Source organism: Oncorhynchus masou, unplaced genomic scaffold, assembly GCF_036934945.1.
Source record: "Oncorhynchus masou masou isolate Uvic2021 unplaced genomic scaffold, UVic_Omas_1.1 unplaced_scaffold_625, whole genome shotgun sequence".
Lineage (NCBI taxonomy): Eukaryota > Metazoa > Chordata > Actinopteri > Salmoniformes > Salmonidae > Oncorhynchus > Oncorhynchus masou.
Genome location: NW_027016844.1, coordinates 142,257 through 155,704, shown reverse-complemented (window position 1 = coordinate 155,704; position 13,448 = coordinate 142,257). Strand labels below are relative to the sequence as shown.

The following is a 13,448-nucleotide window of genomic DNA, read 5'->3' as shown; positions in this document are numbered from 1 at the left end:
GACATTTAGCACATTATGACATTTAGCACATTATGACATTATGACATTTAGCACATTATGCCATTTAGCACATTATGACATTTAGCACATTATGACATTTATGACATTTAGCACATTATGCCATTTAGAACATTATCACATTTATGCCATTTAGCACATTATGGCATTTAGCACATTATCACATTATGACATTTAGCACATTATGCCATTTAGCAAACTATGCCATTTAGCACATTATGACATTATGACATTTAGCACATTATGACATTTAGCACATTATGACATTTAGCACATTATGGCATTTAGCACATTATGACATTTAGCACATTATGGCATTTAGCACATTATCACATTATGGCATTTAGCACACTATGACATTATGACATTTAGCACATTATGACATTATGACATTTAGCACATTATGACATTATGACATTTAGCACATTAGGACATTTAGCACATTATGCCATTTAGCACATTATCACATTATGCAATTTAGCACATTATGACATTATGACATTTAGCACATTATGACATTTAGCACATTATGACATTATGACATTTAGCACATTAGGACATTTAGCACATTAGGACATTTAGCACATTATGCCATTTAGCACATTATCACATTATGCAATTTAGCACATTATCACATTATACCATTTAGCACATTATGACATTATGACATTTAGCACATTATGACATTTAGCACATTATGACATTATGACATTTAGCACATGAGGACATTTAGCATACTATGCCATTTAGCACATTATGCCATTTAGCACATAATGACATTTAGCACATTATGACATTATGACATTTAGCACATTATGACATTATGCCATTTAGCACATTATGACATTTAGCACATTATGACATTAAGACATTTAGCACATTATGACATTTAGCACATTATGACATTTACGACATTTAGCACATTATGCCATTATGACATTTAGCACATTATGACATTACGACATTTAGCACATTATGACATTTAGCACATTATCACATTATGACATTTAGCACATTATGACATTTAGCACATTATGACATTATACCATTTAGCACATTATGACATGACATTTAGCACATTATGACATTTAGCACATTATCACATTATGCCATTTAGCACATTATGCCATTTAGCACATTATGGCATTTAGCACATTATGACATTATGACATTTAGCACATTATGGCATTATGACATTTAGCACATTATATCATTATGACATTTAGCACATTATGCCATTTAGCACATAATGACATTTAGCACATTATGACATTATGACATTTAGCACATTATGACATTATGCCATTTAGCACATTATGACATTTAGCACATTAAGCCATTATGACATTTAGCACATTATGACATTATGACATTTAGCACATTATGCCATTTAGCACATTATGACATTTAGCACATTATGCCATTTAGCACATAATGACATTTAGCACATTATGACATTATGCCATTTAGCACATAATGACATTTAGCACATTATGACATTATGACATTTAGCACATTATGACATTATGACATTTAGCACATTATGGCATTTAGCACATTATGACATTATGCCATTTAGCACATTAGGACATTTAGCACATTATGACATTATGACATTTAGCACATTATGACATTTACCACATTATGACATTATGCCATTTAGCACATTATCACATTATGACATTTAGCACATTATGACATTATGCCATTTAGCACATTATGGCATTTAGCACATTATGACATTATGACATTTAGCACATTATGACATTATGACATTTAGCACATTATGACATTTAGCACATTATGACATTAATGCCATTTAGCACATTATGGCATTTAGCACATTATGACATTATGACATTTAGCACATTATGACATTATGACATTTAGCACATTATGCCATTTAGCACATTAGGACATTTAGCACATTATGACATTTAGCACATTATGACATTAATGCCATTTAGCACATTAGGACATTTAGAACATTATCACATTTATGCCATTTAGCACATTATGACATTAATGCCATTTAGCACATTATGGCATTTAGCACATTATGACATTTAGCACATTATGACATTATGACATTTAGCACATTATGCCATTTAGAACATTATCACATTTATGCATTTAGCACATTATGACATTAATGCCATTTAGCACATTATGGCATTTAGCACATTATGACATTTAGCACATTATGACATTATGCCATTTAGCACATTATGACATTTAGCACATTATGACATTATGACATTTAGCACATTATGACATTTAGCACATTAGGACATTTAGCACATTATGCCATTTAGCACATTATCACATTATGCAATTTAGCACATTATCACATTATACCATTTAGCACATTATGACATTATGACATTTAGCACATTATGACATTTAGCACATTATGACATTATGACATTTAGCACATGAGGACATTTAGCATACTATGCCATTTAGCACATTATGCCATTTAGCACATAATGACATTTAGCACATTATGACATTATGACATTTAGCACATTATGACATTTAGCACATTATGACATTATGACATTAATGCCATTTAGCACATTATGGCATTTAGCACATTATGACATTATGACATTTAGCACATTATGACATTATGACATTTAGCACATTATGCCATTTAGCACATTAGGACATTTAGCACATTATGACATTTAGCACATTATGACATTAATGCCATTTAGCACATTAGGACATTTAGAACATTATCACATTTATGCCATTTAGCACATTATGACATTAATGCCATTTAGCACATTATGGCATTTAGCACATTATGACATTTAGCACATTATGACATTATGACATTTAGCACATTATGCCATTTAGAACATTATCACATTTATGCCATTTAGCACATTATGACATTAATGCCATTTAGCACATTATGGCATTTAGCACATTATGACATTTAGCACATTATGACATTATGCCATTTAGCACATTATGACATTTAGCACATTATGACATTATGACATTTAGCACATTATGACATTTAGCACATTATGACATTATGACATTTAGCACATTATGACATTATGACATTTAGCACATTATGACATTTAGCACATTATGACATTATGACATTAATGCCATTTAGCACATTATGGCATTTAGCACATTATGACATTATGACATTTAGCACATTATGACATTATGACATTTAGCACATTATGCCATTTAGCACATTAGGACATTTAGCACATTATGACATTTAGCACATTATGACATTAATGCCATTTAGCACATTAGGACATTTAGAACATTATCACATTTATGCCATTTAGCACATTATGACATTAATGCCATTTAGCACATTATGGCATTTAGCACATTATGACATTTAGCACATTATGACATTATGACATTTAGCACATTATGCCATTTAGAACATTATCACATTTATGCCATTTAGCACATTATGACATTAATGCCATTTAGCACATTATGGCATTTAGCACATTATGACATTTAGCACATTATGACATTATGCCATTTAGCACATTATGACATTTAGCACATTATGACATTATGACATTTAGCACATTATGACATTTATGACATTTAGCACATTATGCCATTTAGAACATTATCACATTTATGACATTTAGCACATTATGGCATTTAGCACATTATCACATTATGACATTTAGCACATTATGCCATTTAGCAAACTATGCCATTTAGCACATTATGACAATTAGCACATTATGACATTATGACATTTAGCACATTATGACATTTAGCACATTATGACATTTAGCACATTATGACATTTAGCACATTATGGCATTTAGCACATTATCACATTATGACATTTAGGACATTTAGCACATTAGGACATTTAGCACATTATGCCATTTAGCACATTATCACATTATACCATTTAGCACATTATGACATTATGACATTTAGCACATTATGACATTTAGCACATTATGACATTATGACATTTAGCACATGAGGACATTTAGCATACTATGCCATTTAGCACATTATGCCATTTAGCACATAATGACATTTAGCACATTATGACATTATGACATTTAGCACATTATGACATTATGCCATTTAGCACATTATGACATTTAGCACATTATGACATTATGACATTTAGCACATTATGACATTTAGCACATTATGACATTATTATTTAGCACATTATGCCATTATGACATTTAGCACATTATGACATTACGACATTTAGCACATTATGACATTTAGCACATTATCACATTATGACATTTAGCACATTATGACATTTAGCACATTATGACATTATACCATTTAGCACATTATGACATGACATTTAGCACATTATGACAGTTAGCACATTATCACATTATGCCATTTAGCACATTATGCCATTTAGCACATTATGGCATTTAGCACATTATGACATTATGACATTTAGCACATTATGGCATTATGACATTTAGCACATTATATCATTATGACATTTAGCACATTATGCCATTTAGCACATAATGACATTTAGCACATTATGACATTATGACATTTAGCACATTATGACATTATGCCATTTAGCACATTATGACATTTAGCACATTATGCCATTATGACATTTAGCACATTATGACATTATGACATTTAGCACATTATGCCATTTAGCACATTATGACATTTAGCACATTATGCCATTTAGCACATAATGACATTTAGCACATTATGACATTATGCCATTTAGCACATAATGACATTTAGCACATTATGACATTATGACATTTAGCACATTATGACATTATGACATTTAGCACATTATGGCATTTAGCACATTATGACATTATGCCATTTAGCACATTATGACATTTAGCACATTATGCCATTAATGCCATTTAGCACATTAGGACATTTAGCACATTAGGACATTTAGCACATTATGACATTATGACATTTAGCACATTATGACATTTACCACATTATGACATTATGACATTTAGCACATTATCACATTATGACATTTAGCACATTATGACATTATGCCATTTAGCACATTATGGCATTTAGCACATTATGACATTATGACATTTAGCACATTATGACATTATGACATTTAGCACATTATGACATTTAGCACATTATGACATTATGACATTAATGCCATTTAGCACATTATGGCATTTAGCACATTATGACATTATGACATTTAGCACATTATGACATTATGACATTTAGCACATTATGCCATTTAGCACATTAGGACATTTAGCACATTATGACATTTAGCACATTATGACATTAATGCCATTTAGCACATTAGGACATTTAGAACATTATCACATTTATGCCATTTAGCACATTATGACATTAATGCCATTTAGCACATTATGGCATTTAGCACATTATGACATTTAGCACATTATGACATTATGACATTTAGCACATTATGCCATTTAGAACATTATCACATTTATGCCATTTAGCACATTATGACATTAATGCCATTTAGCACATTATGGCATTTAGCACATTATGACATTTAGCATATTATGACATTATGCCATTTAGCACATTATGACATTTAGCACATTATGACATTATGACATTTAGCACATTATGACATTTATGACATTTAGCACATTATGCCATTTAGAACATTATCACATTTATGACATTTAGCACATTATGGCATTTAGCACATTATCACATTATGACATTTAGCACATTATGCCATTTAGCAAACTATGCCATTTAGCACATTATGACAATTAGCACATTATGACATTATGACATTTAGCACATTATGACATTTAGCACATTATGACATTTAGCACATTATGACATTTAGCACATTATGGCATTTAGCACATTATCACATTATGACATTTAGACATTTAGCACATTATGACATTATGACATTTAGCACATTATGACATTATGGCATTTAGCACATTATCACATTATGGCATTTAGCACATTATGTCATTTAGCACATTATGACATTATGACATTTAGCACATTATGACATTATGACATTTAGCACATTATGACATTTAGCACATTATGACATTTAGCACATTATGACATTTAGCACATTATGACATTATGACATTTAGCACATTATGACATTTAGCACATTATGACATTATGACATTTAGCACATTATGACATTATGACATTTAGCACATTATGACATTATGACATTTAGCACATTATGACATTTAGCACATTATGACATTTAGCACATTATGACATTATGACATTTAGCACATTATGCCATTTAGCACATTATGACATTTAGCACATTATGACATTTATGACATTTAGCACATTATGCCATTTAGATCATTATCACATTTATGCCATTTAGCACATTATGGCATTTAGCACATTATCACATTATGACATTTAGCACATTATGCCATTTAGCACATTATGACAATTAGCACATTGTGACATTATGACATTTAGCACATTATGACATTTAGCACATTATGACATTTAGCACATTATGGCATTTAGCACATTATGACATTTAGCACATTATGGCATTTAGCACATTATCACATTATGACATTTAGACATTTAGCACATTATCACATTATGACATTTAGCACATTATGGCATTTAGCACATTATCACATTATGGCATTTAGCACACTATGGCATTATGACATTTAGCACATTATGGCATTTAGCACATTATGACATTTAGCACATTATGACATTATGACATTTAGCACATTATGACATTATGACATTTAGCACATTATGCCATTTAGCACATTAGGACATTTAGCACATTATGACATTTAGCACATTATGACATTAATGCCATTTAGCACATTAGGACATTTAGAACATTATCACATTTATGCCATTTAGCACATTATGACATTAATGCCATTTAGCACATTATGGCATTTAGCACATTATGACATTTAGCACATTATGACATTATGACATTTAGCACATTATGCCATTTAGAACATTATCACATTTATGCCATTTAGCACATTATGACATTAATGCCATTTAGCACATTATGGCATTTAGCACATTATGACATTTAGCACATTATGACATTATGCCATTTAGCACATTATGACATTTAGCACATTATGACATTATGACATTTAGCACATTATGACATTTATGACATTTAGCACATTATGCCATTTAGAACATTATCACATTTATGACATTTAGCACATTATGGCATTTAGCACATTATCACATTATGACATTTAGCACATTATGCCATTTAGCAAACTATGCCATTTAGCACATTATGACAATTAGCACATTATGACATTATGACATTTAGCACATTATGACATTTAGCACATTATGACATTTAGCACATTATGACATTTAGCACATTATGGCATTTAGCACATTATCACATTATGACATTTAGACATTTAGCACATTATGACATTATGACATTTAGCACATTATGACATTATGGCATTTAGCACATTATCACATTATGGCATTTAGCACATTATGTCATTTAGCACATTATGACATTATGACATTTAGCACATTATGACATTATGACATTTAGCACATTATGACATTTAGCACATTATGACATTTAGCACATTATGACATTTAGCACATTATGACATTATGACATTTAGCACATTATGACATTTAGCACATTATGACATTATGACATTTAGCACATTATGACATTATGACATTTAGCACATTATGACATTTAGCACATTATGACATTATGACATTTAGCACATTATGACATTTAGCACATTATGACATTTAGCACATTATGACATTATGACATTTAGCACATTATGCCATTTAGCACATTATGACATTTAGCACATTATGACATTTATGACATTTAGCACATTATGCCATTTAGAACATTATCACATTTATGCCATTTAGCACATTATGGCATTTAGCACATTATCACATTATGACATTTAGCACATTATGCCATTTAGCACATTATGACAATTAGCACATTGTGACATTATGACATTTAGCACATTATGACATTTAGCACATTATGACATTTAGCACATTATGGCATTTAGCACATTATCACAGTATGACATTTAGACATTTAGCACATTATCACATTATGACATTTAGCACATTATGGCATTTAGCACATTATCACATTATGGCATTTAGCACACTATGGCATTATGACATTTAGCACAGTATGACATTATGACATTTAGCACTGTGTGGCTCAGACATAGAGAATGGACATTTAGCACATTATGGGACCACCCATATGTGAAAGTATGCCATTTAAGCTTTGGACAAAATTAAATGGGATATATTTATTATATTATTATGACATTTAGCACATTATGACATTTATGCCATTTAGCACATTATGGCATTTAGCACATTATGACATTATGACATTTAGCACATTATGACATTTAGCACATTATGGCATTTAGCACATTATGGCATTTAGCACATTATGACATTTATGCCATTTAGCACATTATGGCATTTAGCACATTATGACATTATGACATTTAGCACATTATGACATTTAGCACATTATGACATTATGACATTTAGCACATTATGACATTTAGCACATTATGACATTATGACATTTAGCACATTATGACATTTAGCACATTATGACATTATGACATTTAGCACATTATGACATTTAGCACATTATGACATTTAGCACATTATGACATTTAGCACATTATGGCATTTAGCACATTATGACATTTAGCACATTATGACATTTAGCACATTATCACATTATGACATTTAGCACATTATGGCATTTAGCACATTATCACATTATGACATTTAGACATTTAGCACATTATCACATTATGACATTTAGCACATTATGGCATTTAGCACATTATCACATTATGGCATTTAGCACATTATGGCATTATGACATTTAGCACAGTATGACATTATGACATTTAGCACATTATGACATTTAGCACATTATGACATTTATGCCATTTAGCACATTATGGCATTTAGCACATTATGGCATTTAGCACATTATCACATTACGGCATTTAGCACATTATCACATTATGACATTTAGCACATTACCACATTACGGCATTTAGCACATTATCACATTATGACATTTAGCACATTATGGCACACAGAACTGAGGGAAACTAAGGGTTTAAATACAATCAGGGGAAAACGAGGCACAGGTGCAAATAATAATGGGGAACAAGGGAAAAAACATAAGGTCAAAAAGCACAATGGGGGCATCTAGTGACCAAAACCCGGAACAACCCTGGCCAAATCCTGACAATTATATTACATTATATTACATTACATTATATTATATTACATTATATTATATTACATTATATTATATTATATTATATTATATTATATTACATTATATTATATTATACTAATTATATTACATTATTTTACAATATAGTATATTACATTTTATTATATTACATTTCATTATATTATATTACATTTTATTATATTATACTAATTATATTACATTATATTATATTATATTATATTACATTGTATTATATTACATTATATTATATTATACTAATTATATTACATTATATTATATTATATTATATTACATTACATTATATTATATTACATTACATTATATTATATTACATTACATTACATTATATTATATTACACTACATTATATTATATTACATTATATTATATTATATTACATTATATTATATTATATTACATTATATTATATTACACTACATTATATTATATTACATTACATTATATTACATTACATTACATTATATTATATTACATTATATTACATTACATTATATTACATTACATTATATTATATTACATTACATTATATTATACTAATTATATTACATTATATTATATTACATTACATTACATTACATTATATTATATTACATTATATTACATTACATTATATTACATTATATTATATTACATAAAATTACATTATATTATCTTACACTACATTATATTATATTACATTATATTACATTACATTACACTACATTATGTTATATTACATTATATTACATTACATTATATTACATTATATTATATTACATTACATTATATTACATTATATTATATTACATTATATTACATTATATTATATTATATTACATTATATTATATTACATTATATTACATTACATTACATTACATTACACTACATTACATTATATTACACTACACTACATTACTTTTACATTATATTATATTATATTTTATTCTATGTCAGAGAAGGTCCATGTATTGTTCAGTTTGGCAGTTGATGATGTTCCCCACTGCCCACAGCTCTAAGGAGTGGGTGTCTCTGTCTAAGGGAGAGAAGGACAAGCTCCAGCATCAAAGTGCTGAGGACGGGGAGTTCTGGTGAGCATTGTTTCTTTCTTCATTCTAGCTGCTCTTGATACTTGATGTTTATTTTCTCTACCCATATTACATGTCTTCACTGAACTAGTCTACAAAAAGGTATGTTGTGCTGCTAAAGAACAGGGGCGGCAGTGTAGCCTAGTGGTTAGAGTGTTGGACTAGTAACCGCAAGGTTGAGAGTTCAAACCCCCGAGCTGACAAGGTACAAAATCTGTCGTTCTGCCTCTGAACAAGCTGTTAACCCACTGTTCCCAGGCTGTCATTGAAAATAAGAATTTGTTCTTAACTGACTTGCCTAGTTAAATAAAGGTAAAAAAAAAATGTACAGACTATTTCAGAGACAGTGAGTTTTCCTTTCCCAGTTTAAATACCTTTAGAACTCTGCACCAAAATACCTTTGACTACATTACATTTACATTTAAGTCATTTAGCAGACGCTCTTATCCAGAGCGACTTACAAATTGGACTAGAAACTATTAAGTGGAGCGTGTCAATTGTTGACACTCCTTGTCTTCCTTCCTTTCCCTCTCCACTCATCTCCTCCTTCTCCCTCCCCCTCCACCTCTCCTCTGCCTCCCTCTCCCTTGTCTCCCTTGTCTCCCTCTCACTCTCCTTCTGTCTCCCTCTCCCTCACTCTCCTTCTGTCTCCCTCTCCCTTGTCTCCCTCTCACTCTCCTTCTGTCTCCCTCTCCCTTGTCTCCCTCTCCCTCTCACTCTCCTTCTGTCTCCCTCTCCCTTGTCTCCCTTGTCTCCCTCTCCCTCTCCTTCTGTCTCCCTCTCCCTTGTCTCCCTCTCACTCTCCTTCTGTCTCCCTCTCCCTTGCCTCCCTTGTCTCCCTCTCCCTCTCCCTTCTGTCTCCCTCTCCCTTGTCTTCCTCTTCCCTCCCTTGTCTCCCTTGTCTCCCTCTCCCTCTCCTTCTGTCTCCCTCTCCCTCTCACTCTCCTTCTGTCTCCCTCTCCCTTGCCTCCCTTGTCTCCCTCTTCCACTCCCTACCCCCCTACCCCTATCCTCTGTCTCCCTCTCCCTTGTCCCCCTCTTCCTCTCCCTCCACTCTCCCCTCCTCTCCCTATCCTCTTCTCCCTCCCCCTCCCCTATTCTGTCTCTCCTCTCCCTTGTCCCCCTCTCCCTCTCCCTCTCACTCTCCTTCTGTCTCCCTCTCCCTTGTCTCCCTCTTCCACTCCCTACCCCCAACCCCTATCTCTCCCTCTTTCCTCTCCTCTGTCTCCCTCCCTTGTCTCCCTCTTCCACTCCCTACCCCCTACCCCTATCCTCTGTCTCCCTCTCCCTTGTCTCCCTCTTCCACTCCCTACCCCCTACCCCTATCCTCTGTCTCCCTCTCCCTTGTCTCCCCTTCCACTCCCTACCCCTACCCCTATCCTCTGTCTTCCTCTCCCTTGTCTCCCTCTTCCACTCCCTACCCCCTACCCCTATCCTCTGTCTTCCTCTCCCTTGTCTCCCTCTTCCACTCCCTACCCCCTACCCCTATCCTCTGTCTTCCTCTCCCTTGTCTCCCTCTTCCACTCCCTACCCCCTACCCCTATCCTCTGTTTCCACCCCCTCTCTGCCTCTCTTTCCCTCTCCGCTGGCACCCCAGGATGTCCTTTGAGGACTTCAAGAAGAACTACACTAAGATTGAGATCTGCAACCTGACCCCTGATGCCCTGGAGGACGATAAGATCCACAAGTGGACGGTGTCTGTGAACGAGGGTCGCTGGGTCAGAGGCTGCTCCGCCGGGGGCTGTAGAAACTACCCAGGTAGGAGATGATCCCTGACCTCTAACCCTCTACTGTAGGGCTCCCGAGTGGCGCAGTGGTCTAACGCATCTCACTGCAAGAGGCGTCACTGCAGTCCCTGGTTTGAATCCAGGCTGTATCACATCCGGGCTGTGATTGGGAGTCCAATAGGGCGGCGCACAATTGGCCCAGCGTCATTCGGGTTTGCCCGGGGTAGGACCGTCATTGTAAATAAGAATTTGTTCTTAACTGACTTGCCTAGTTAAATAAAGGTTCAACATAACAATTAATTAAAAAAATTGACAGAGCTTGTCTGATGCAATGGAATGAGGAGGGGGGGCAATAGCGAAGGGTTATTTGCACTGCACATCTACCCCACCTGTTACTATGGCTAGGCTCAATCAAAAATGTTCCCAAAGTATTTGAAAGAAAACAAATATTATTTGAAGACAGGTCTAATTTACTCATGTATAGGATTGTCTTCATACGGGGCACCATCACGTAGCAGACAGCGTCCATTGAGTGATGTATTTGGTTCTGATCCCTACCTCTATTTATGTTATGTCGTCTATCAACAAGGATTAGGTTCTGCAGATTAAGTTCAGCAAGTTCTGGACCTAGTAATGTGTTGTGTTTGGTTCTGAACCCGCTCCCTACCTGCAGATACTTTCTGGACCAACCCTCAGTACCGCCTACGTCTCTTGGAGGAGGATGATGACCCAGAAGACAACGAGGTGGCGTGTTCCTTCGTGATTGCTCTGATGCAGAAGAACAGACGGAAAGAGAGGAAGATGGGAGCCAATCTCTTCACCATCGGATTTGCCATCTACGAGGTGTCACCTGTCAGACGTCACACTCAACAAACAAAAAAACAGATCTTAAACAACTTTTATTATTCTTTAAAGGGGAAAACTGCTGTTCAAATAACAACAAATCACATTGTTAGTTGAAAATTTCAAAAATGGATGTGCCAGTTGCAGATTTCCCCTTGGCTACAAATGTTGGCGACACACATCGTATCAAATAAAATCAAATGTTATTGGTCACATACACATGGTTAGCTGATGTTAATACGAGTGTAGAGAAATGCTTGTGCTTCTAGTTACAACCATGCAGTAATAGCTAACAAGTCATCTAACCTAACAATTTCACAACAACTACCTAATACACACAAGGCAAGATGCAGTAGATGGTATAGAGTACAGTATATACTTATGAGATGAGGAATATAGGGGATGTAAACATTATATGAAGTGGCTAGTGATACATGTATTACATCAAGATGCAGTAGATGGTAT

At 33.5% G+C, this 13,448-nt stretch overlaps 1 protein-coding gene across 1 annotated transcript in view; it reads left to right on the top strand.

The window, feature by feature from the left end:
* The window catches only part of LOC135539247 (calpain-3-like), a 97,444-nt gene that overhangs the window by 35,090 nt on the left and 48,906 nt on the right, over nucleotides 1–13,448 (top strand). Inside the window, exons 8-10 of the mRNA XM_064965070.1 lie at nucleotides 10,339–10,416; nucleotides 12,011–12,171; nucleotides 12,814–12,983. Of these exons, the coding sequence (XP_064821142.1) occupies nucleotides 10,339–10,416; nucleotides 12,011–12,171; nucleotides 12,814–12,983 (409 nt within the window). The remainder of the gene's footprint in view (nucleotides 1–10,338; nucleotides 10,417–12,010; nucleotides 12,172–12,813; nucleotides 12,984–13,448) is intronic.